Source organism: Microcebus murinus, chromosome 1, assembly GCF_040939455.1.
Source record: "Microcebus murinus isolate Inina chromosome 1, M.murinus_Inina_mat1.0, whole genome shotgun sequence".
Classification (NCBI taxonomy): Eukaryota; Metazoa; Chordata; class Mammalia; order Primates; family Cheirogaleidae; genus Microcebus; species Microcebus murinus.
Window position 1 is genome coordinate 83,162,659 of NC_134104.1, and position 27,124 is coordinate 83,189,782.

The following is a 27,124-nucleotide window of genomic DNA, read 5'->3' on the forward strand; positions in this document are numbered from 1 at the left end:
GTAGCTTAATACTTTGTTCTCTATTACATACTACTTTCAAGTGTTCTCTAACTATATTCGTCATTTCCCAAGTAAGAGAATAGTTGCTTATCATGTTCTATTCTATAAGGTATATTGTCTTCTCAGATGACAATGTACACCACTGTATTTCAAAACTTAAGGAAAAAAATAACTTACATCTTCCATATATTCAGGCTCTGATGCAGAGGCATCCCAACGATTATTCAGAATGAAAATATTGGGTTTGGAAAGTCGCTCATTTACCTTGTGAAAAAAATGCTTTTCCTGGAAAATATCAAAAACCACACAGTACATTCATTTATAAAAGATATTTTCATTAAAAAAATGAAATCTAAAGAGATATTTTATACTTACATTTATAATTGAAAATCTTATAGACTATAATGATTAACACTCTTTGATAAAGGATCCAAATGAACTTTACAAGCATTAAACTTTTCAAAGATGACAAAATTAACATATATGGAAGGCAAAACTTATAATTTTCCTGCTCCTGCCATAAGTCTTTTGAAATTCAACTTAACAAATACCTATCAGTCTCTACTATGTACAGGAACTGCTGGATAAAAATAGCCCAGGTTCTCAATAAGCTATCACAAATCTTTTTTAAGAGTTAGGCTAAGTAAATTAATAATAATATAAAACACTTCTATAACTCATGATAATAAACAACAGAGAAAAGTATATGTCATAAACACTATAAATAAATGTTATGATTACTCAAAGGAAAGAGATATCATATCTAGTTGAAAGTAGAAAAAGCTCCATAAAGAAGGAAGTGGTGACAAGAGGGGCTTCAAAGAACTAGTAAAAGGGCTTTTGGAAAGACAAAAAGTTCAGAGACGGATGAACTGCGGTCAAAGAACAGCATAAGGAAAAACACCAAAATCATAATGTATATCAGAATGTATAATCATAATGTATATCAGTTTGTCTATCTGGCTGGGCACAGTGGCTCACGCCTGTAATCTCAGCACTTTGGGAGGCCATGGCAGGAGGACTACTTGAGGCCAAGAGTTCAAGATAAGCCTAGACAACACAGTGAGACCCCGTCTCTACAAAAAAATTTTTTTAAATTAGCCAGGTATGGTGGCATATGCCTGTAGTACCAGCTACTCAGGAGGTTGAGGTGGACATTGAGCCCTGGACATTGAGGTAACAGCGCTATTCATCACCCCACTGAATGCCACTACCTGGACAACAGCAAGATTAAGACCCTGTCTGGGCTGGTCCAATGGTAGTGGGTTATCAGGACTTAACGTTAGTGTCACTAAAGTTGGTATTCAACCCCCCACTGTTAAATTTGACTGGCTAAAAAAAAAAAAAAAAAAAAAAACCAACTCTGTGACTCTCTATGTCTACAAATTTTTCCTTTTTTTTTTCCTTCAGAGACAAGTCTCAGTGACGTCATCATAGCTTGCTATAACCTCAAAGCACCTGGACTCAAGCAATCCTCCTACCTCAGCTCCCAAGTACTGGGATTATAGGTGCCCAGCTATCTATTTTTATTTATTTATATTACCATGTTGTTAAACAACTGCCAGTATTGTTGTTAACAGCCTGGTCTACCTGATATTGACTGAGCGATCCAAACATGAATAACACAATCTTGCTGGTAACCTCTAGGTTATAATGGTACTAAGTCATTTATATGCTTTTAATGAATAACAATTTTTTTAAATCATGTTGTAGTGTTGGATATAAGATACTTAAGCTCTAGGCCGGGTGCGGTGGCTCACCCGTTATCCTAGCACTCTGCGGGGCTGAGGCGGGCAGATTGCTCGAGGTCAGGAGTTCGAAACCAGTCTGAGCAAGAGCGAGTCCCCGTCTCTACTATAAATAGAAAGAAATTAATTGGCCAACTAATATATATAGAAAAAATTAGCCAGGCATGGTGGTCATGCCTGTAGTGCCAGCTACTCGGGAGGCTGAGGCAGTAGGATCGCTTGAGCCCAGGAGTTTGAGGTTGCTGTGAGCTAGGCTGATGCCACAGCACTCACTCTAGCCTGGGCAATAAAGTGAAACTCTGTCTCAAAAAAAAAAAAAAAAAAGATATCTAAACTCTAGAAAATTTTCACTGGGATGAGTCAGGCTCTAGACATCCATAAAAAACCATAAATAATCTTCTGAGTTTAACAGTATGTTAAATTACACAAGTAAACTAAAACCTAGCGTATCAGGGTAAAGCTGGAAAAGGTTGACAAAACTGAAAATATGAAAAGCTCTGGCCGGGCATGGTGGTTCATGCCTATAATCCTAGCATATGGGAGGCTGAAGTGGAAGAACTACTTGAGGTCAGGAGTTCAAGACCAGCCTGAGCCACACAGTGAGACCCCGTCCTCTACTAAAAGTAGAAAAATTAGCCAGGCCTGGTGGTACACGCCTGTAGCCCCAGCTACTTGGGAGGCTGAGGCAGGAGGATCGCTTGAGCCCAGGAGTTTTAGGTTGCCGTGACCTAGGCTGACCCCATGGCACTCCAACCCAGGCAACAGAGCAAGACTCTGTCTCAAAAACAAACAAACAAACAACAAAAAGCTTTGTCTCACACATGGCAGGGAATGGGACTAGGAGTGGTTTGTACTTTTATTCAAGAGATCTCAACATCCTAACAATTCTGGCACCCATTCTCTGAGACTGCAAATAAGTGCCATTAAGCCCTATACTGCTACAGAAACCCAGGGAACACACACAAATAGCCCTTCCGGTCCCAAAAAAACACAAACTCCTTCATTCACCCCTGACTTTAGAAGTTCTTTCTAATCCACGATTTGGATTTCCCTCACTTTTCAAAATTAAATACCATTTCAGTTCCTACCACCCCAAAACAGTATATGATTAAACCCTACCGTGTTCATTAGTGTTGATTCAGAGTTTGCAACCAAAACGAAGACATCAGCATCTAAGCAAAACTTATCAATCCAGCTATCCAGCTCTGTAGTGACATCTGTGCCTGGACTAAGAGTGAAATAAAAATTTTATTATTTCTGTAGCATAACCTGGTAGGCAAAAGTAACATTATTTTTTAAAAAAAATAATTTGGGTTATAAAATGAATTTTAAAAACATTTATATATTAAGTTATTGAGTATGAAATGTCTGATTTCCTTAAGTACTAAGTTTGACAGTTGATATTTCTGACATTTCACTTTGACATTTCTTGTTTTTTTGTTTGTTTTTATTGTGAAGGTACATCTTCCTCCTTTCAAATGCATGGTTTAGCTCGGATTTTCTTTCATATTTTTTATAACAATTTTTGTGAAACCACAGATAAGTCAAAAATTCATGTTATTTTTGAGTATGAGTTCTATTGTGGAACCAGCACAGCACAGACAGCTCTAAATATCAGTCAAGTGTTTGGGAAGGATGTAGCTAATGAATACATAGTATATCATTGGTTTGAGAAGTTCCATTCTGGTGATTTTCATCTTGAAAATGAGCCATGTGTATGACCTGACACCAAGGTAGATAATGATGAGCTGAAGGATGTAGTAGAAGCAAATCCATCTCAATCCAGGTGTGAATTAGCAGCAAGGTTTGACATTACTATTCCAACAATACTGGACCATTTGAAACAAATCAGCAAGGTAAAGAAGCTGGAGAGATGGGTTCTGCATGAATTAAACGAGTATCAGTAGAGAAAACATCTTGAAGCTTGCCTTTCTTTGCTGTCATGACATAAAGATGAACCATTTCTATATCATACTATTATGTACAATGAAAAATAGTTTCTTTTTGATAATCACAAGCATTCAGCACAATTGCTGGATAAAGATGAAGTGCCAAAACACAGTCCAAAACCAAAAATTCGGCCAGGCGCGGTGGCTCACGCCTGTAATCCTAGCACTCTGGGAGGCCGAGGCGGGCGGATTGCTCGAGTTCAGGAGTTCGAAACCAGCCTGAGCAAGAGCGAGACCCCGTCTCTACTACAAAAATAGAAAGAAATTAATTGGTCAACTAATATATATATAGAAAAAATTAGCCGGGCATGGTGGCACATGCCTGTAGTCCCAGCTTCTCGGGAGGCTGAGGCAGGAGGATTGCTTGAGCCCAGGATATTGAGGTTGCTGTGAGCTAGGCTAACGCCACGGCACTCACTCTAGCCTGGGGAACAAAGCGAGACTCTTGTCTCAAAAAAAAAAAAAAAACCCAAAAATTCATCAAAAACAGCTAATGGTGTCTGTTTAGTGGTCCAGCCCTGGTATTATACACTACAGCTTCATGACACCAGGTCAGTCGATTCTAGAGGATGTCTACTGCAACCAATTGGATGAAATGATGAGGATGCTTATGATTAAGCAGCCAAGATTGGTCAGAGACAGGCCAATCCTCTTGCAAGACAACACTTGACCACATGTCACACAAACAATGCTGCTTGAACTACAGCCAACGGATTTGGAAATTCTGTCATCTACCGTATTCACCAGACCTTGTACCAACTGACTACCAGTTCTTCCATGCTTTGGACCACTTCTTGCAAGAAAAAATATTCAATGCTCAACAAGCTGTGGAAAACGCCTTTTGTAATCTCATCACCACTTGATCTCCGGGCTTCTTCGCTGCTGGCATAAACAAGCTACCATTAAGATGGCAATGCTGTGTTGATAGTTTAGGTGCATACTATAATTGTATTGCTTCTTGTTTGAGATATAATAAACCAAACTTTTGATTCTAAATCAGATATTTCAGATTTAATAACTTAATATCATTTGAAGTCTAAAGGATAGGACTTCTATCAGTCATCTGCATGAAGCCTAGGAAATTTTAACCCAGTGAGATTTCTGATAAATACCATGGTCGATATTTCAACCTCTTTAATTTTTTGTATTTGGGAAGGCTGAAAAATAAAACAAACTAGGCTAATAGATAATACAAAGTGAGGGTGTAAGCAACTCTGTCTTGTATAGCTCAGAAGATTTAAGTGTTTATAAATAAAAATAATAAAAAATAAAAAAACCTAGTGGTAGATATAAATTTAATATGCCACCAATATAAAAATTACATTGAGGCATTTGCCATCTGTCAGTCTTGAATGATTGGGTCACAGATACAGTCTGGCCATGAAATAAAGCAAAACTAGCTAATGCTGTATTTAAACAAAATATTTAGATTTCACAAGTATTTTCTTGCTCATCTGTTCCAATTGATTACTTGAAATACTCTTCCATTTAAAAGGAAAACCCACCATCAAAAACAGAATGGTGGCCTGGAGCGGTGTCTCACACCCGCCCATAATCCCAGCACTCTGTGAGGCCAAGGCAGGCAGATAGCTCAAGGTCAGGAGTTCAAAACCAGCCTGAGCAAGACCGAGCCCCCGTCTCTACTATAAATAGAAATTAAATGGCTGACTAATATATATAGAAAAAATTGGCCGGGCATGGTGGTGCATGCCTATAGTCCCAGCTACCCGGGAGGCTGAGGCAACAAGACTGCTTAAGCCCAGGAGTTTGAGATTGCTGTGAGCTAGGCTGATGCCATGGCACTCACTCTAGCCTGGGCAACAAAGCGAGACTGTCTCAAAAAAAAAAAAAAAAAAAAAATCAGACTGATGAATTGGCATTTTTATGTAACTATTATAATTATAAAACAAAACAAATACCTTACCTGTTCTTTGACAATCTAGCTAATGAGAACAAAACAGCAACTGAATATTTTAAAATTTTATACACCATACAATAAAGTAAGCAGCATTATACTGTTGAATAAGCCTCCACCAAGAGAAAATACAATCCACATGTAATTTTACCTGTCTACTAAAACCAGGTCATCTCTCAAGAGGGCACATTTTGCCTTTGGCCAAAACACATGTACAAGACAGCCAGCTTTCAAGTCTTTGTCCATATGAAGGGCATGGGCCAGTTGATTAACAGTCTAAAGCAGGAGGGAAAGAAAAAATATATTCTACTTGTAAAATGCAACAAAAATTAAACATAACTATGATTTAGTACATTTATTTTTATAAAAATGTATACAAAAGGTAGAACTTTGAAGAAATGTCATTATTAAAGCATGTTTAACTTAAATAGATTTAAAAATCCCATAGAAATAAGGTAGATGCAATACAAGAGGATATCAATACATATTCAACTTTTAATAAAGCATTTCCCTCAGCAGGCAGTTATTTATTCACACAAACCTGCCTGACACCAATGACTACCTTTTCTTCTATTTAAATTCACCCAAATTTCCTATTTCTCAAGATGACTTGTGATGTACATTAATTTATCAAACTAGTGTTAATTTAATACACTTCATGCATGTGTTAAATTAAATATACAATAAATACAGAGGTTTTAAGATAAAATTGATAAATAAATCAAGGAAAGGGCATCAGCACATACACCTCTATGGTTTGTTTGTGATTTTGTATCAAATTTTAAAAGGATCCTCTATTATTTTCAAGTGGGCACAACAGTCCTGATCAAGGCTGAAGTGAATTTCCATCATGACAATGTTAGTTTTTTTTTTTTTGCTCATTTTTATAAAGTTTCTGATAGATTTATAAACTTGTAATATAATCTTGGTGCTCAGCCTATAAAATTAATAAAAGCACCTGACTGACATAGTTGAAATTTGAGTTATTTGAAATGTTTAGAATAGTGTCTGGTACATAGCAAGTGCTCAATGAAGTATTACCTACAGCTGTTCCCTTTACTAAGTAAACTATTACAGCTCAAGACTCAGTTTGTGGCGAACTGTGATGACACCACTGTACGCTCGCCAAGGCAACAGAGCGAGACTCTATTAAAAAAAAAAAAAAAGACTTAAAGTTGATTTATACCTTAAAGCAGGCCACTACTTGAGGTAAACAAATTTAAATCTGGGAGGTGGGAGTTAAAGAGTGTGAAAGAAGAGGATTGGAAGTAGAAAGCACAGATGAGGAAAAATTAGATGGCTTCTTTTAGAATACCACAGTACTTTCTTTTGAGACTCTAAAGCCATGAGTAGTCTGAATTCTGATTTAGTAAAAATCTTAATTACAAAATAGCAATTCCTTTATTTGTATGGGTTAAAGGTCTGAAAAGTATTTTCATAAACATCATCTCGTATTTCCTCATAACTAACCTTAAGGATATGCTCATTCTAAGATTCACTGACAGACTGTTCACCAGAACTAGATCAAACAGCAAACTCATAAGAACCACCCATGACTTCACCTACAGATTACTAAGAACCAAAATGGCTTGGATTTTCAAGTACTAAACTTTTGTGTTTGTGGAAGATATCTTTAGACTCAAGTGAAACTGATCATAAGAAACAGTGCCTTTACCAACTGCTTTCAGTCCAGAGTCAATATCTTGCATCCTAATTTCTTTTTTTTTTATTATTATTATTCTTTTTTGGCTGAAAGAGTCTGGTGGCACTGAATCAAGAAATTTACAAATGGTACAGAATTGTCACTGGCCCTTATCTGATAAAGCAATAACATTTATTCATGAACATGCTTACTAAATATTCCTGAGATAAAACAGTTTCTAAAAGCTCAGAAAAGTATTAGATTCCAGGACCCAGTTTCTAATGTTTTTTTAAAAAGACAAATTTGAGATTAAATAGCAATAATACACTTCAATGTTCTTCTCACTGGAAAGTTTAAAAAACTTTTAATCCTAATTTACTTTTATTTTAAATTTAGCTCTGAAGCAAAAAAGTTTTAAAGGATTCAAAATTAGTGACAGCTTTGAAAGTTATGAATAGAAATATTAACAGTTTTTCCATCTCCAGTTATGTAGGCATCTTTAAAAAATGTCTTTTAAATGACAGGAACATTTTTCAGGTAAATTATGTTGCTAAAGGTTAAATATTATACCTTCACACTCTTTTTTTCATCTGATCCTTCTGTCATAAGATAGGCTTTATCTCCATCAGTTCCTTCAACACTTAGGAAGCAATTAGTTGTATGGCCAATCCCACTAGGGAGAACTTTATCCCACAACATTGCATTGATAACAGAGCTCTTCCCACTGCTTGTCCTGAAGAACATTTAAAATCATGAAAAACAAAACATAACAGTAAAAAATCTGTTTTCACTTGGTCTAATTAGATCAACTTTTTTAAAATTCAAGTTTTCTTAAAATTTCCTAAGACTACATTTTTTATGAAAAGGTTGACAACCTGACTTATACAAATATTAGCAAAGTACATTTAAGAAAAAACAAAGTACAGGAAAACAAATTTCATCTGTTTTATAAAGCTACCCTCAGCTTTTCTTTCTTGCTTTCTTTCTTGAAATCATGGCTCAAAATTCTGTGACATTCCTCCCATAACAAGATGGAGGTATATCCCATTTCCTTAAATCTGGGCTGGTCTGTGACTGCTTCAACAAATAATACACGTCAGAAGTGACACTCGGTAGCTTCCAAGACCAGGTCATAAAAGGCAATACAACTTCTCTTTTGTTCACTGGAACACAGGTACTTGGAGACTTGCCACATTAAATCCAATTACTCTGAGTCTGTTATGCTGCAAGGAAGTCAAGCTAAATGGATTGGTTTGGGTAGGTGCTCTAGTTGATAGTCTTTGTCTTTGGAGTCATCCCAGCCCAAGTACTAGATATGTGAGGGAAGTTTTCAGATGATTCCAACCCTTAGGTGTTGAGCCAACTTTCATGTCTGCTCAGCTGAGGCTCCAGAGATCATGGAGTTAAATACAAGACATCCCTGCTGTGCCCTCTCTGAATTCTTGACTCACAGAATCAGTGAGCATAATAAAATGGCTGTTTTTAGTTGCAAAGCTTTGTGTAATTTGTTATATAGTCATAGCAATCAGAACACTTCTAACGGTTCTGAAACCCAAGGAACACCTCGTACCCATTGAGGATTTTCTATCCAATCAGTCAACTCAAACCCCAAAGGACATTGGGAACCTTTTGCTTTATTGCAAAAACAGCATGCTATCTTTATGGTATATGCTTTACCACTTTGCTCTAGAGTAAGAAAGAACTTTTCTTATCTTATGGATATTATTCCCAACTCCTTCCCAAGGAAACCACAAAAGCTTCATTATCTGTACATTGGTTTCTATTGTCACTTTATCACAACCTACAAAAGGATGTCTATGACCTCACTTAAAATTAACCCTTCCTACAAACATCTTGATTACGTTAAAAGAAAGAAAAAAAAATAAAAAAAAATTAACCCTTCCAATTGCTGCATGAAGCCTTGCTGCAGTGATCCTCAAGAGTCATTAGCCCCCCCCATATCAGAATCACCTGGGAAGTCCATTGATGATGCAGGTTCTTCAGGTGCATTGTGAACCTATAGAATCGGGCTTTCTAGGGGTGCTCCCAGGGTGATTCTTGTAACTTACTAAAATTTGAGAACACTCAGTCACCCTGCCTTCCCAAAACATTAAAACAACAAAAAACCAACAGTGGAAAAAAACTTTTTCTCCTCTACTATCACACTTGGCATAGACACAGTACATACTTCTGTGACCAGATATATAGGGCAGGGGTGGGGAACCTGTGGCCTTCTATGTCCTTAAGTGGAGCCTTTTGACTGAATCCAAATTTTACAGAACAAATCCTTTTATTTTTATTAATACATTTTTGTTCATCTTTTGTTTTTATTTCATTTTTAAAATGAATGTACTTAAAATACCAAAGAAAATAATTTTCAACAGGCCGGGCGCTGTGGCTCACGCCTGTAATCCTAGCTCTTGGGAGGCCGAGGCGGGTGGATTGCTCAAGGTCAGGAGTTCAAAACCAGCCTGAGCAAGAGCGAGACCCCGTCTCTACTATAAATAGAAAGAAATTAATTGGCCAACTGATATATATATAAAAAAAATTAGCCGGGCATGGTGGCGCATGCCTGTAGTCCCAGCTACTCGGGAGGCTGAGGCAGAAGGATCACTCAAGCCCAGGAGTTTGAGGTTGCTGTGAGCTAGGCTGACGCCACGGCACTCACTCTAGCCTGGACAACAAAGCGAGACTCTGTCTCAAAAAAAAAAAATAATAATAATTTTCAACAAAATACTCCTCCCAGACTGGCAAAATTAGCACATTAGTAGGCCATAAGGGCTAAATTGATGGCTGCTACACTCATGATTTAGTTCTAATTTTCCCCACCTGACTGGACCCACTACTGTATGAGGCTGGTTGTGGAGAGTTTATGGGGGTCAAGTATGCTAGTCTGTTATCAGCTTTTGACAACAGTGCGGCTGTGTTTGCTTGAAGTGGAATTTGTGAATAGCTCACAGCTCAACAGTATTTTTTTAATTCTGTCTACTTAACAGCCCATCATGTCAAAGAAGTCCAAGAAAACACAAAAGGAAAAAAACAAATTTGTTAATGAGGACTGAGAATTGAATATTATTTTGTCTCTGCTAAAGATAAGATGATTTGCTTGCTTTGTGATACTGCAATATCAACATTAAAGAAACTCAAAGCTCAACAGCATTATAACACTCATAAGGACCACAAATATTTTAGAGGGAGATGCACGAAAGGCTGTATTGCAGAAATTAAAAGATGAAAAGCAAAGACAATTCTTTCAAGCAGCAATAATGGCTGGAAATAATGCCACTGAAGCAACTTACAAAGTAGGTTATATACTCAGGAAAAAAGGGAAGCTATTCAGTGATGCTGAAATTGTAAAAGAATGCATTATCAGGCCAGGCGCAGCGGCTCACGCCTGTAATCCTAGCACTCTGGGAGGCCAAAGCCGGCAGATTGCTTGAGGTCAGGAGTTTGAAACCAGCCCGAGCAAGAGCAAGATCCTGTCTCTACCATAAATAGAATGAAATTAATTGGCCAACTAATATGTATAGAAAAAACTAGCCTAAGACATGAGCCCAGTGAACTAAAGAAAAAAAAAAAATAAAAAAAAAAAAAAAAGAAAAAAAGTAAAAAAAAAAAAAAAAAAGAAAAGAAAAGAAAAAACTAGCCGGGCAGGGTGGTGCATGCCTGTAGTGCCAGCTACTTGGGAGGCTGAGGCAGCCGGAATGCTTGAGCCCATGAGTTTGAGGTTGCTGTGAGCTAGGCTGACACCACGGCACTCACTCTAGACTGCGCAACAAAGTGAGACTCTATCTCAAAAAAAAAGTTACTTGGCCGGGCATGGTGGCTCAGGCCTGTAATCCTAGCACTCTGGGAGGCCGAGGGGGTGGATCACTCAAGGCCAGGATTTCGAAACCAGCCTGAGCAAAAGTGAGACCTGTCTCTACTAAAAATAGAAAGAAATTAATTGGTCAACTAAAAATACATAGAAAAAATTAGCCAGGCATGGTGGCGCATGCCTATAGTCCCAACTACTTGGGAGGCTGAGGCGGGAGGATCACCTGAGCCCAGGAGTTTGAGGTTGCTGTGAGCGAGGCTGACACCAAGGCATTCTAGCCCAGGCCACAGAGTGAGACTCTGTCTCCAAAAAAAATTAGTTGGGTGTGGTGGTGTGTGCCTATAAACCCAGCTCCTCCAGAGGCTGAGGCAGGAGGATCACTTGAGCCCAGAAGTTTGAGGTTGCTGTGAGCTAGGCTGACACCACAGCCTAGCTGGGCCATCCACTGTAGCCTGGATGACAGAGCAAGACTCTGTCTCTAAAAAAAAAATGAAAATCAAGATGCCCTTAAGGTCATAAGTAACATCTAGAGGATCAACTGAAACTGTAAATGCTTCCCAATAAAAAGCAGACATAAAAGTCATTAAAAGGTTAACTTTAAAATTAACAAATTGTAGGCTGGTCCGAAGGTAGTGAGTTATCTCACGTGATTGTTCACAGTCAGTTACAGATTTAACTCCTTGTTCTACTACTTTCCCCCCTCCTCACTACTGCACTTGACTAGTCTTAAAAAAAGAAAAAAAAAAAAAATTAACAAATTGTTATTTTTTTAAATTATTAAGTACAAGTAGTTAGATTTTTACAAAATAATGTACATTTTTAATATATCTAATTGAAAATTCTGGAATACAGCCTTATTTGATTACAGCTAAATTAATGTAGCCTTCCAACATGAAAAAGTTTCCCGCCCCCAATATAGGGATTTTCCCATACACACTGAGCAATTCTCCAGCAGACACCAACCTCCTACTTCCTTAGGGTCAATAATTTGCTAGGATAGTTCAGAGAACTCAAGTAAACACTGTGCTTATATTTACTGGTTTATTATAAAGGATATTATAAAGGACACAGATGAACAGCCAGACGAAGAGATGCTGGAGCATCTATGCCCTGTCTTTATCCTCCCAGCATCACTACCTGTTAAGCTACCTGGAAGCCCATCAATCTTCTTGTTCAAGACTTTGTCCTTTCTGGTCACTGGCCCCATTCTAAGCCTATCTAGAATTCCACTAAGTCATTCATTAGCAAAAATACCAGGTGTGATCAAAAGGGCTCATTATTAATAACATAATGATACTCCTATTGCTCAAGGAATTCCAAGGATTTTAGAAATGTAACTCGCTGAAACATCAGACAAAAAGCTGATTTCTGGAAACTAACTTTAGAAAAAATAAAGGATTACCTGCCAAAAAATGCCACTTTCATGTGTCTCCGAGATAACACCTCACCAATGACAGAAAGCTTGCTTTTATATCCCTGTATTTCTACCAGATCATCCTCAGTGGCTATTCGATCAAGTTCTGGATTCCTGTATGTTGCTACAAAATAGAAATGGCATTAGAAAAGCGATATAAATGAATACTAAGTCAATTATACAATGGAATACTTAAGATTTTATATATTTTGGCTTTGTTCTATATTAACATGCCATTTGAAAAATAAAAATGCCCATAATTTCTGAATGTTTGGTAAAAGGCACATGCCCCATTGCAATGAGTCATAAGAATCCTGCCCAAAAGAACTTCAACAAAATTAAAAATTGCCAAGGGCCCTGTCAAAAAGGGTACTTATTATTCACCAAAGTTTCAAAAATGCAAACTACCTACCCGAGAGAAGAATGCACTTCTATAAAGAGAAACTAGAACCTAATGCCCACTTATTATTGTTCTACCCTGACTGGACCTTTAGATCTTGAACTGAGAAGGGGGATCCACATATTAGGAAAACAGTGAAGTTTGAATAGGAACCCCTCAGAAATTATGATATGGTTTAAAGAGCCAGGCATGGTGGCTCATGCCTGTAATCCCACCACTTTGGGAGGCTGAGGTGGGAGGATTACTTAAGCCCAGGAGTTTGAGACCAACCTGGGCAACATAGTGAGACCCCATCTCTTAATAAAAAAAAAAAAAAAAAAAAAAAAAAGATATGGTTCAAGGTCTCCAAGATAGTAAAGACCTTGCTACCTTAGTACTTTCTGTATGCTTCCCACTGCAGTGGGGTGAAACATGAAAAGAGAGAGAGGAAAAAGAACTACAGATTGTATCCTACTCCAGTGAGGTTTAGGGTTAACTGCCCATCCTTGCTCTAATGTCTCTTCCATGGATGGAAGTAGCTAGCAAAGCCTGGGTTTGAAAAATAAAGAAACCTTTCAGTTTTGTTTCTATTTCAGGACCAGGAGATAACGTGACATTTACATTCTTATCACCTCTTTGAAGGTTAAGACTCCAAGATTGTTCAGGCATGGTGGCTCACACCTGTAATTCTAGCACTCTGGAAGGCAGAGGTGGGAGGATCACTCAAGGTCATGAGTTTCAGACCAGCCTGAGCAAGAGTGAGACCCCATCACTACTAAAAACAGAAATTAGCTGGACAACTAAAAATATATAGAAAATATTAGTCGGGCATGGTGGTGCGTGCCTGTAGCCCCAACTACTCGAGAAGCAGGAGAATCACTGGAGCCCAGGAGTTTGAGGTTGCTGTGCGCTAGGGTGACACCACAACATTCACTCTAGCCTGGGCAACAAAAGACTCTATCAAAAAAAAAAAAAAAAAGACTCCATGAAATTCCACATGGTCATGAAGCAATAATAAAGAAAAAAAATATATATATATATAAAATAAAAATAAAAAATAAGAAAAAAGACTCCTAAGATTCACCTATTTGAAAGATCCTAATTAGAGAAAAACACTGCCACTTAGAACTTATCCAGTGCACATCTAATTAAACTTAAGCTTTTTTCTGGTCATACTTTTCTAGCACATTAATAAAAATATGTGCAATTTGGTGAATAATGAAAAGACAAGCCTGGCTTAAGTATCATTATACTTACTGCCATTTCACTACCTCCTAACATAATGTACAATCTATAATAGGCTCAATACATGAAAGATATTACATTTAACTTCATTTTCACTTCCTATCAAAAATATTTTGAGAAAAATATTTTTCAAAAGTCACTGTTGTGGGCCAGGCGTGGTGGCTCACGCCTGTAATCCTAGCACTCTGGGAGGTGGAGGCGGGCGGATTGCTCAAGGTCAAGAGTTCGAAACCAGCCTGAGCAAGAGCGAGACCCCATCTCTACTATAAATAGAAAGAAATTAATTGGCCAACTAATATATATAGAAAAATACTTAGCCGGGCATGGTGGCGCATGCCTGTAGTCCCAGCTACTCAGGAGGCTGAGGCAGGATTGCCTGATCCCAGGAGTTTGAGGTTGCTGTGAGCTAGGCTGACGCCATGGCACACACTCTAGCCTGGGCAACAAAGCGAGACTCTGTCTCAAAAAAAAAAAAAAAAAAGTCACTGTTGTGGAGTTCTAGACCAGCCTGAGCAAGAGTGAGACTCCATCTCTACTAAAAATCAAAAAAATTAGGCGGGCATGGTAGCATGGACATGTTGTCTCAGGTATTCAGGAGGCTAAGGCAGGAAGATTGTTTTAGCCCCGGAGTTTGAGGTTGCTGTGAGCTAAGCTGATGCCATGGCACTCTAACCCAGGCAACAGACATTTGTCACCCAAAGTCACTGAACCAGCTTAAATTCTTCCCAAGCAGGAAGCAAATGGATTCTATACCAGTGGTTTATCCATTTTATCATTCAACAACAAAGCCTGAATTGTGTTTGGTGCTAGAGACACAATAATAAGGTAGGGTCTCTGCCCTAAAAAGAGTTCAAACTCTGTTGAGGGAAGGTTAGAACAGACATGAAAAAAAAAGTTTGATTCTGGCCGGGCGCTGTGGCTCACGCCTGTAATCCTAGCTCTTGGGAGGCCGAGGCGGGCGAATTGCTCAAGGTCAGGAGTTCAAAACCAGCCTGAGCAAGAGCGAGACCCCGTCTCTACTATAAAATAGAAAGAAATTAATTGGCCAACTGATATATATATAAAAAAAATTAGCCGGGCATGGTGGCGCATGCCTGTAGTCCCAGCTACTCGGGAGGCTGAGGCAGAAGGATCACTCGAGCCCAGGAGTTTGAGGTTGCTGTGAGCTAGGCTGACGCCACGGCACTCTAGCCTGGGCAACAAAGTGAGACTCTGTCTCAAAAAAAAAAAAAAAAAAAAAAAAAGTTTGATTCTACCAATCTACCAAAGGTTTCCCCACTGTCACTGGAGAAGTTTACATAATCTCTCTCTTTTCATCTTATATTTGAGGGACACATAATCTTAAGATAGTTATCTTCAGGCTGGGCAGGGTGGCTCACGCCTATAATCCTAGCACTCTGGGAGGTTATCTCCAGGCTGGGCGAGGTGGCTCACGCCTATAATCCTAGCACTCTGGGAGGCTGAGGAGGGTGGATTGCTCGAGGTCAGGAGTTTGAAACCAGGTCAGGAGTTTGAAACCAGCCTGAGCATGAGTGAGACCCCGTCTCTACCATAAATAGAAAGAAATCAATTAGCCAACTAATATATATAGAAAAAACTAGCCGGGCATGGTGGCGCATGCCTGTAGTTTCAGCTACTCCGGAGGCTGAGGCAGCAGGATTGCTTGAGCCCATGAGTTTGAGGTTGCTGTGAGCTAGGCTGACGCCACAGCACTCACTCTAGCCTGGGCAACAAAGCGAGACTCTGTCTCAAAAAAAAAAATAAAAAATAAAAAAATAGTTATCTCCAAAGATGTATTCCCTAATAGAACATTGCTCACTACCTGTTTGGAAAGTTACAAAAAGAAAACTTTTTGGCCCTTTTCCACTACAACCCAGCCTCATTTGAGATAAAGTAGGTCTGAAATTGGGTATAATGGCTAAATGTGAACTGCCTGAATTTTCATCTGGGTATGTACTAGCTATGTGATCTTGGACAAGCTGCTTAACTTTTCTGTGCCTTGGTTTCTTTAAAATGAGCATGATTAAAACCTGCCCACTGGTGATATGAGAGTTATTAATACAGAAAGTGTCTAGTTATTATTAATGCCATTTAATCTTCCTCTTTGTGGGGGGCAGAAATGGGTTTTATTCCTTATATTATTCCTCATATAGCACAATGCCTTAGGTATGTGTTCAATAACTGGAGTTGAAAAAATAAGGCACTTCTATATATTTTCAACAATAATCATTTTAAGAACTTAAGAGGAACTAACCTTCAATAAAATGTGATCCTTCAGTAACAAACTCCAGTAACTGGTCAAAGATTGCAGTAATTGCCTTTTTAGCGAGCACAAAGTGCTTCAGTGGAGAAGCAGTTGCTGACATTATGCTACTACAGGGAGAAAATAAAGTTAGAAAAGCACAAATTAAACTGGATGATACAATTGTACAAATTCATGACACTTTCCAGTATCATTCACTAACATCCCACTGGAATAAATAAAACAATTTTGGCAGTTTATGCCAAAATATTTTTAGGTAATTGCTTTTTGAGAAAAAGTGTTTTAGTCAGATAATTCTACTTTTGAGTGACATTTCACTAAAATAAGTGAAATCTATTAGCTAAAAATCTTGGTTGCAATTTCTACTTCATTTCCCTTTGGTGAAGATGAAACTAATTGTGGCTAAGTTGTGACTGCATGTGACTCTTAAGTACACCAGGGAACTGGGTTAATGAAACGAAGCCAAGTCACAAACAATAACTAAGTTATTAAGTTTCTCAACCTGGAGCTCTAGGTGGGTGGAGGCGCCCACAGAGTGAGAAAATAAAATTTCAAGGCCACAGTACAGTACTGACGTTTAGAAACAAGTAGTTTTCATTCCAACAAATGAAGAGGCAAGGCTTAAAGGGAGCACTGACGCTTCCAGCCAAAAGTACCCCAAACTAGAAGGAACATGAGTTTAAGAAAAAAAATTTTCCCTGGCGGCTTCTCATGAAAAAGACACCAAAGGCAATCACACCCAGTCTAATCCTGGCATGTAGTGGAACGGACCACGGTGGCCATAAAGAAGGCAGATCCTTCCAGAGAGTCAAGAAGTGACCGCGCGAAGGAGCTGCGTGGGGAAAGCAGGGTGAGGGCAATGACCCGAGTCAGCTGGTGTGAACACCTACCTTGGGGACAGGCCTTCCACTCGGCCGCCGGAGCCCCGCCCGCCCGGTTCGGGGCCTGAACTCACCACTGCCCCGCGTGCGCCGGCCCGGGCCGGACCTCCCCACCCCCGAGCTTGGCCTCGTGGGCTCCGCGGGCTTGGCCCGGCGGCCGGCCCCGCTCGCCTAGTTCACTCACTCCTTCTCCAAAGGGCGGCGGCGGCGCCTCGTCACAGAGCGCTCCGCGCACGGCTGTCCGCCCCCTGTCCGTAGCCGCTCGAAGGTCACCCCGAACGAGCTGGCGCTCAAGGCAGAGGACACTCACACTGTCTCGGCTCTGACTTGTCAACCAACAACCGCAGCTCGGCCACCGCTCCCGGACTGCCTCATCCTCCCGAGAGAGGTTAGAAGTAGAGAGGAAGGGGGAGGCGTGGCAAAAGGCGGCCACTTCCGGTCTCCTGTCTCCCCTATTTTGTTTGGTTCCGTGGCCGGAAGCGCATCTATGCCAGGCGCCATTTTCCTTAAGGGCAAAAGGCGAGGCTTGTTGTGGGCAGGGACTGCTACCAGAAGAGCGGTTTTTCTGTTCCACCCTTCAGCTTCTCCCACTCCTTTCTCCCTTCAAAGTTTCCAAAGCTCTGCTCAGGTTAGGCATTAGCTAGCTTCCAATGGCTTCCATAAGGAGGGAGAACTGGAAGTATGGTGAGGTGGGACTGGTGCTGTGCGACAAGAGGTGATGAAAAAAAAAAAAAAAAAAAAACAGGGTGGCTCGGGTGTAGGGAGAGAAAAAGAGAATGGAGGAAATAAATTTAGAGAGGTAGGCGTTAGGGCCCGGCTGACAGACACACATACACACACGCGAAGCCTCCGGTTTGGCAAAATGCTGTTTATTTTGAGCATCTGGGTGGAGGGCCTCCACGAGAGATAAGGAGGGAGCCTGGGGTTTTGTAGAGGGTTTTTCTGGGAGAAGTAAATACTTTTCATATAGCCGGGAGGGAAAAGGAAAGTAAGTTCCCCTCTTGCATTCCATTCTTTTGTATCCCTGGGGAACAACTGAGAAGGATAAATTTAGTCCTTATCTGGAGGGAAAAGGAAAGTAAGTTCCTCTTTTGCATTTCAATCCTGTATCTCCCTAGGGGCCTGGCAAAGGCTAGGTGCCTATTACACCCCTAGGAAGGGAAAGGGTGGGTTCTATAGGAGGTTGGGATGGAAGTTTGGGCAGGGTGAATTCTTTAAACCTAACAGTAGGCAGGTTAGAATCATATAGGCCGAGATCAGAAGTTTGAATTTTAAATGCAGTGGCAGGCTTTTGCAAAGTTTTGGGCCCAGAGAATATTATGATCTGATTTACATTTTAAAAGGTCACCCTGATTGATCTGTGGGTACTGGACTGTAGAGAAATTCCACACAATGCTTATTAAAGAGCCTGGTCCATGGGCTGGAAGTAGAAACATTTGAGAAAAGATGGCTTTTATTAGTAGTGACATACTAAACTCCTAGGCGTAACTGCAAAATAAACTGGAATGATTTGGCTTAAGTTTACAATGTTTATCTCTTTTCTCTTCTCCCCACACCATAAACACAAACACACAAATATTATGCTAACCGTATCTGCTAGGGAATCTTTCTTTCTTTCTCATTCTTTCTTTTTCTTTCTCTTCTCTTCTCTTCTCTTTTTTCTTTTCTTTTCTTTTTTTTGAGACAGAGTCTCACTTTGTTGCCCAGGCTAGAGTGAGTGCCGTGGCGTCAGCCTAGCTCACAGCAACCTCAAACTCCTAGGCTCAAGCGATCCTCCTGCCTCAGCCTCCCGAGTAGCTGGGACTACAGGCATGTGCCACCATGCCCGGCTAATTTTTTGTATATATATTTTTAGTTGGCCAATTAATTTCTTTCCATTTATAGTAGAGACGGGGTCTTGCTCTTGCTCAGGCTGGTTTTGAACTCCTGACCTCGAGCAATCCGCCCGCCTCGGCCTCCCGGAGAGCTAGGATTACAGGCGTGAGCCACCACGCCCGGCCTCTCTCTTTCTTTCTTCTTTCTTTCTTTCTTTCTTTCTTTCTTTCTTTCTTTCTTTCTTTCTTTCTTTCTTTCTTTCTTTCTTTCTTTCTTTCTTTCTCTCTCTCTCTCTCTCTCTCTTTCTTTCTTTCTTTCCTTTCTTCTTCCTTTCTTCCTTTCTTTCTCTTTCCTTTCTTTCTTTCTTCTTTCTTTCTTTCTTTCTTTCTTTCTTTCTTCTTTCTTCTTTCTTTCCTTCTTTCTCTCTTTCTCTCTTCTTTTCTTTCTTTCTCTCTTTCTTTCTCTTTCTCTCTTTTTCTTTCTCTCTCTCTTTTTCTCTCTTTCTCTCTTTCTTTCTCTCTCTCTTTCTCTTTCTCTCTCTCTCTCTTTCTTGAGTCTCATTCTGTCGCCCAGGCTAGAGTGTGGTGGTGTCAGCCTAGCTCACAGCAACCTCAAACTCCTGGGCTCAGAAGATCCTCCTGCCTCAGCCTCCCAAGTAGCTGGGACTACAGGCATGCACCACCATGCCCAGCTAATTTTTTCTATATATTTTTAGTTGGCCAATTAATTTCTTTCTATTTTTAGTAGAGACAGGTCTTACTGTTGATCAGGCTGGTTTCAAACTAATGACCTTGAGCAATCCTCCACCTTGGCCTCTCAGAGTGCTAGGATTATAGGTGTGAGCCACCCCGCCTGGCCCATAGTTTTTCTTTTTATGGAACAGACTCATCAGCAAAACCCAGGAGGAGTATGCACAAAGAAAGTAGGAAAAAGAATGAAAATAAAAGACTAAAACCAATAGAAATGTTAACAAAAACTAAAATTTGGTTATTAGGAAGAACTTATCTACATATCTCTACTAAATCTGTCCAAGAACATAAAAAATGAAGGAAGACACAAAGCAAGTGGAAAATTTTAGGAGTCTGACATCTAAGACTAGGAACAAAAAAGGAATGCCTACTACTTTCATTTCTGCTTGTTACAGTAATGAAAGTACTGAAAATTATGTGATAAAAGGAAAATAGATTGCTTCCTGTGATTTGAAAAAGCAACATAGAAAATAGTTTTTTATTTAAAAATTAAAAAAAGAAAATAGAGCTATTAAGGACTCACAGACTAGAAGAAAGGAGATATATGTCATTTATAGATTATGATTATTTACATTAAAAATTAAACAAAGATAGGCTGGACATGGTGGTTCACACCTGTAATCCTAGCACTCTGGGAGGCCGAGGTGGGAGGATGGGTCCAGGTCAGGAGTTTGAGAACAAGAGCAAGACCCCGTCTCTACTTTATTAATTTTATTAATTTTTTTCTATTTTTAAATAGAAAGAAATTAGTTGGACAACTAAAAATATATAGAAAAAATTAGCTGGGCATGGTGGTGCATGCCTGTAGTCCCAGTTACTCGAGAGGCTGAGGCAGGAGGATTGCTTGAGCCCAGAAGTTTCAGCTAGGCTGATGCCACAACACTTGAGCATGGGCAACAGAACAAGACTCTGTCTCCAAAAAAAAAAAAAAAAGCAGCCAGGCGTGGGGCTCACACCTGTAATCCTAGCACTCTGGGGGGCCGAGGTGGGAGGATTGCTCGAGGTCAGGAGTTTGTTGAAACCAGCCTGAGCAAGAGCAAGACCCCATCTCTACTATAAATAGAAATAAATTAATTGCCCAACTAACATATATAGAAAAAATTAGCCTGGCATGGTGGCACATGCCTGTAGTCCCAGCTACTCAGGAGGCTGAGGCAGCAGGATTGCTTGAGCCCAGGAGTTTGAGGTTGCTGTGAGCTAGGCTGATGCCAGGGAGCTCACTCTAGCCTGGGCAACAAAGTGAGACTCTGTCTCAAAAAAAAAAAAAAAAGCATTCTGGATATTTAAATCAGAAGCCTTCTAGTGTACCAGTAATAACCAATTAGAAAATAAGATAGCATGTCAAAGTAACCAAAACTGTAAAGAATCTAAGAATTGACCTAACAAAACTGTATACAACCTTTATAGAAAACGAAGTAATTGAGAGCTTTTAAAAGAGACCTAAGTGGAGAAATATACAATATTTACAAAATGAAAGATTTATTATAACACAATAATTATTTTAATTCTCTCTAAAATGATCTCTAATTTTAATGCAAATCTGTTAAAATATCAACAAGACTTCTAATGGAATCAGAACTAATTCTAAGTTTACATGGAAGAAGAAAAACTCCATGAATAACTAAAACAGTTCTCAAAAAGAGCAGAGAGAATGAATTCACACTACCTGATATTAAGACATATTGCAAGGACCTAATATTTAAAGCATACTGTTACTATTAAAGTATTATATGTGATACTGTTGGACAAACAATGGAATGTAATTGAGTACAGACACAAACTAATATGCTAATTATGCCCATGAGGAGTTGATATATGATATAAATTGGTATCATGACTCCTTGGGGGAAGATGAATTATTTAACTAATAGCACTGGGGAATTTGGCTTACTTGAATTGAACAAATATAAAATTTGAATCACACTTACACACAAATTCAGATCGGTATAAGACCTAAACATGAATAGTAAAACTAGAAAATTAAATAATTTTGTAACATTGGATTGGAGAGAATTTTGTAAACAGAAAGCACAGCTTATAAAGGGAAAATGTGATGGATCTATCTACATTAAACTTAAGATTTCTGATGAACAAAAGACATCAGTAGCAGGTGACATACTGATAATCTATTTTTTGCAGTGTATATAGCCAACAAAGATCAATGATTAAAATGTATAAAGAACTTCTGAAAATTCACCAGAAAACCCAATAGAAAAGTGGGTAAAGGATATGGAAAAGCAGTTCACAAAATGAAAAACCTAAATGACCAATAAGCATATACAACCTTGCTAATAATCAGATTATGTAAACGTAAACAATAATGTACTTCCTTATACTTGTCAGATTTATAGAAAATTATTTTTCTTTCCATTGTCAATACTCAATATATTTGCATAAAATCAAAAAGTTCTATTATATTAATTGTACAAAACATGATTTTGCTCGTGGGAGTATAAACTTTAGCCATTCTGAATTTTTTTGGAAGTAATCACAAGTATATAAAAAAACTCTTAAGAATATTTATGGTAGCATTATATTATACATAAATCAAATAATAAAAGTCACTCAATTTGATATTTAACTGGAGTTCAGAAACGTGACACTTTCCTGCATTATATGGTAAATTTCTTTGAGGTCAAAAATGACAATTTATTTATATTTGCACCACTGAGCACTTGGCTTGATAGTAGCTATTCTAATAGCTGTTTGTTTAATTGAAGAGTAGTGAAATGGAAGTTTTTAAGGAGTTGCAGAGTCCATGGATAATTTTTTTTTTAATTTAGTAACAGAATATTCATTGTTCATGGTCATAGTCACACAATTTGTAGTTAGCGAACAGGGATTATAAATCATTTATATGGCTGGGTGCAGTGGCTGACTCCTGTAATCCTAGAACTCTGGGAGGCCAAGGCGGGAAGATCACGGAGCTCAAGACCATCCTGAGCAAGAGGGAGACCCAGTCTCTACTGAAAACAGAAAAAATTAGCCAGACATGGTAGTTCGCACCTATAGTCTCAGATACTAGGGAGGCTGAGGCTGGAGGATCACTTGAGGCCATGAGTTCAAGACCAGGCTGGGCAACACAGCAATATCCCATCTCTAGAAAAAAATTAAAAAATTAGCCAGGCATGGTGGAGTGTGCCAGTAGTCCTACCTATTAGGGAAGCTGAGGCAGGATTGCTTGAATCCAGGATTTTGAGGTTACAAAGAGCTATGATGGTGTCACTGCACTTGGCTGGGTGACAGAGCAAGACCCCATCTCTAAACAATAAAAATAAAACTATGTACCATAAACAATTATTTTTATATGATGTCACTTTATGAGTCTTGATTAGATCTCTGAGATCTTTCTTAGAGCCAGCATTCTGTCATTCTAGGTTAATTTCTTCTACTTTAGCATTTTAGTTGCTCACTGATATTGGGCCAATGCCATAAGGAACTTAACCATAACTTTGTGACCATAAAGAAGAAATTTATTAATGTTCTGCTTAAAATCCAAAATAGACACATTCAAATTTTACAAATCCAGCACAGCCAGACAGGTACATATATTTAGTGTATACAAGCAAGCAATGTGATATATGACATGAAGGAAGTAACTTATTTTAGCGTAGAGGGAAAGAAGAATCAAAGAAAACAAATCTACCCTGTCTTAGTCAGTTTGAGCTGCTATAACAAAATGCCTTAGACTGGGTAGCTTATAAAGAACAGAAATTTAGGCCAGGCGCGGTGGCTCACGCCTGTAATCCTAGCACTCTGGGAGGCTGAGGTGGGCAGATTGCTCGAGGTCAGGAGTTCGAAACCAGCCTGAGCAAGAGCGAGACCCCGTCTCTACTATAAATAGAAAGAAATTAATTGGCCAACTAATATATATAGAAAAAATTAGCCGGGCATGGTGGCACATGCCTGTAGTCCCAGCTACTCAGGAGGCTGAGGCAGGAGGATTGCTTAAGCCCATGAGTTTGAGGTTGCTGTGAGCTAGGCTGATGCCATGGCGCTCACTCTAGCCTGGACAACAAAGTGAGACTCTGTCTCAAAAAAAAAAAAAAAAAGAACAAATTTATTTCTCCAAGTTCTGAAGGCTGGAAATCTGAGATGAAGGTGTCAGCATAGTCAGGTTCTGGTGAGGGCCTTCTTCCAGGTTGCAGACTGCTGGCTACCCATCGTATTCTCACATGGAAAATGAGTGAGAGCTCTCTCTCTGGGGTCCCTTTCATAAGGTCACTAATCCTTTTCATGAGGGCCCCACCTTCATGATCTAATCACCTGCCAAAGGACGCACCTCCTAATACCATCACATTGGGGGTTCGGATTTCCATATATGAATTTGGTGGGAGAACACAAACATTTAGCTCATTGCAACTCACCTTGTTAGTTGGAAAAACTTTAATCTTTTGAGACTACCCAAAAACCCAAATAAGGTGAAGAATTATAAAGATGATGGAAAATCAGCCATAGAATATATTTTGAAGAATATATTTCAGAAAAAGATGAATAATGCTGTTCTATAGAGTTAACCTGGGAATAAAATGAACAGGTTAAACAGGAAGAGTGGGAATTCCGTATTCTCAAATTTTAGCCAGCCAAAATTCAGAACAGCATGGTAGATGGCCTTAAAAAGAAAAAAAAGTTACCCATCAGAAATTACATTTAATTATTCCAATTTCTTTTATTTTTTCTTTTAATTTTTTGTAGAGACAGGGTCTGGCTATGTTGCCCAGGCTGGTCTTGAACTCTTGGCTTCAAACAATTCTCCTGCCTCAGCCTCCCAAAGTGCCAGGATTGCAGGTGTGCCACCATGCCTAGCTGGATTCCAAAGTCTGATCTTGGCTTTACTCTGAAGAGTAAAGGCAATAGTATCAATTATTTCAACTGCAATATTTTCAGTAGTGGACCTTCTCTGGACAAGATATTAACAAGTAGAAAACTTTGTGTTTTCATTAAAAAGAAATGTACTATTCATTATTATATTTTTCAGAACATAATTCATTCCGTTCAGTATTTCTAGCTAGGGAAAAAAAAGATCATTCAGGTCAGATTCATATACCTATTTAAAAACAAACAACAAACTTTTAAAAACTCTCTTAATCACCCCTCTTTTTTTTTTTTTTTTTTTTTTTTTGAGACAGAGTCTCGCTTTGTTGTCCAGGCTAGAGTGAGTGCCGTGGCGTCAGCCTAGCTCACAGCAACCTCACACTCCTGGGCTCAAGTGATCCTTCTGCCTCAGCCTCCCGGGTAGCTGGGACTACAGGCATGCGCCACCATGCCCGGCTAATTTTTTTTTTTTTTTATATATATATCAGTTGGCCAATTAATTTCTTTCTATTTATAGTAGAGACAGGGTCTCGCTCTTGCTCAGGCTGGTTTCGAACTCCTGACCTCGAGCAATCCGCCCGCCTCAGCCTCCCAGAGAGCTAGGATTACAGGCGTGAGCCACCGCGCCCGGCTTAATCACCCCTCTTATAGTATGGGAATAAGATTAGTAGATAATACAATATTCTTATTTAGCAATGTGAGAAAATTATTTTTAGAATGAAGAAATTCCTTTTCATGAACTTATTACTTATTAATATTTTGGGTTCAGGTGGTTACCAGTTTAACACCAAAATTACTAAGGAGGATGAGCTTAATAAAGAAGTTGTGGTGATTGATGCTTTAATATGCAAAATCTTTATCCAGAAAATTATTTTTCAAATGACTAGTATGAAGTGATTCCAAACAACTGATAGGCTCTTAAAATCTTATTTTTAAAGTTGTAAATTGAACATGTAACTTCATATTAACACACAAATTTCATGTGAAAACTTGTAGCTTTATGAATTTTCATACACACACATATTTTGAGACAAGGTTTTGCTCTACCACTATAGTGCAGTAGCATCATCATAGCTTACTGCAACCTCAAACTCATGGGCTCAAGTGATCCTCCTGCCTCAGCCTCCTGAGCAAGTAGCTGGGACTACAGACATATGCCACCGTGCCCAGCTAACTTGTGAATTTATATTTCACACCATAAATGTACACATCCCTTAGATTTGCGTGTTATTTTTTATTTTAAATTATTTTCTACTTTTATTTTTTTCTTTTATTTTTTGGCTTCTGAGTGATTTCTCTAATTGCATATTGTTTTAAAACATTAATTTATGGAAAGCCAAATTAATACAAGGGATATACGTAAACCCATAAATTCAGTGCCATGAATAAAACTTTTCTTGTGATACTCTATCTTTAGTCATCAACATTGAGGTTAAAAGTTACTGGCCAAGGAATTTATATCCCAAAATTTCATTTTTAATTTATAGGTGTGCTGCCATATAATTGTAGAGTAAGCCTAACCAAATTTGCTTCTCCATTGGGATTTTATTATCATTTTATATATTTCAATTTTTTATCATATTTTCTTTTTTAAATTTAAAATGTTTAAATCTTTTTACTTTTCTTTTTCTTCTGAAATATATCTATTGTGATGAAATTGATGATTGGGATTAACGGTCTTAACTATTTATTTTCCCTGAAATTCTTTTTTTTTTTTTTTTTTTTTTTGAGACAGAGTCTCGCTTTGTTGCCCAGGCTAGAGTGAGTGCCGTGGAGTCAGCCTAGCTAGCTCACAGCAACCTCAAACTCCTGGGCTCGAGCGATCCTTCTGTCTCAGCCTCCCAAGTAGCTGGGACTACAGGCATGCGCCACCATGCCCGGCTAATTTTTTATATATATATCAGTTGGCCAATTAGTTTCTTTCTATTTATAGTAGAGACGGGGTCTCGCTCTTGCTCAGGCTGGTTTCGAACTCCTGACCTTAAGCAATCCGGCCCGCCTCGGCCTCCCAGAGAGCTAGGATTACAGGCGTGAGCCACCGCGCCCGGCCTATTTTCCCTTAAATTCTTAATATTAATTTTTTGGGAAGCCAATCTACTTTCCAGGATTGTGGCCATTTGATTTTTATAAGCTTTTCCTAATTTACATAGCATGTTATGTATTAGCAGTCCATTAAAAAATTAATCACAATAGTTTGGAAAATATATTAAGCTGCTTGCCACAGATAGTAAGACAAAACAAGCAAAGTAAGGTTAATGGAAAAGCGACAGGAATTAAGTAATTCAATGATTTGTAAATCAGAATAAAAAATTAGAAATACTGTTAATCTATTTTTTTAAAGCCTATATATACTACACCTGCAACAATTCAGCAGTCACCTAACAATAGGTTATAGACCCTGTGAAACTTAGAAATTGGTTAATGTGTGATGATGCATATTCAGAGAAATCTAAGAAAGGTGATTTAAAGTAGTAAAACTTGCAAATTTACAA

At 38.8% G+C, this 27,124-nt stretch overlaps 1 protein-coding gene across 3 annotated transcripts in view; it reads right to left on the bottom strand.

Annotated features, from left to right (window-relative positions):
• MFN1 (mitofusin 1) overlaps positions 1 to 17,690 on the bottom strand; it is a 39,669-nt gene extending 21,979 nt beyond the window's left edge. Inside the window, exons 1-7 of one of the 3 annotated variants that reach the window (XM_012737011.3) lie at positions 17,564 to 17,690; positions 16,364 to 16,482; positions 12,474 to 12,609; positions 7,825 to 7,987; positions 5,764 to 5,888; positions 2,868 to 2,976; positions 178 to 285 (exon numbers count right to left, since the gene is read on the bottom strand). In XM_012737011.3, coding sequence (XP_012592465.1) covers positions 178 to 285; positions 2,868 to 2,976; positions 5,764 to 5,888; positions 7,825 to 7,987; positions 12,474 to 12,609; positions 16,364 to 16,475 — 753 coding nt within the window. In that variant the 5' untranslated portion in view covers positions 16,476 to 16,482; positions 17,564 to 17,690. Of the gene's footprint in view, positions 1 to 177; positions 286 to 2,867; positions 2,977 to 5,763; positions 5,889 to 7,824; positions 7,988 to 12,473; positions 12,610 to 16,363; positions 16,483 to 17,262; positions 17,358 to 17,437 lie in introns of those variants that run through there. The other 2 variants (XM_012737013.3, XM_012737012.3) reach the window with 2 other exon arrangements.
• Between the last annotated feature and the right edge of the window lie 9,434 nt (positions 17,691 to 27,124).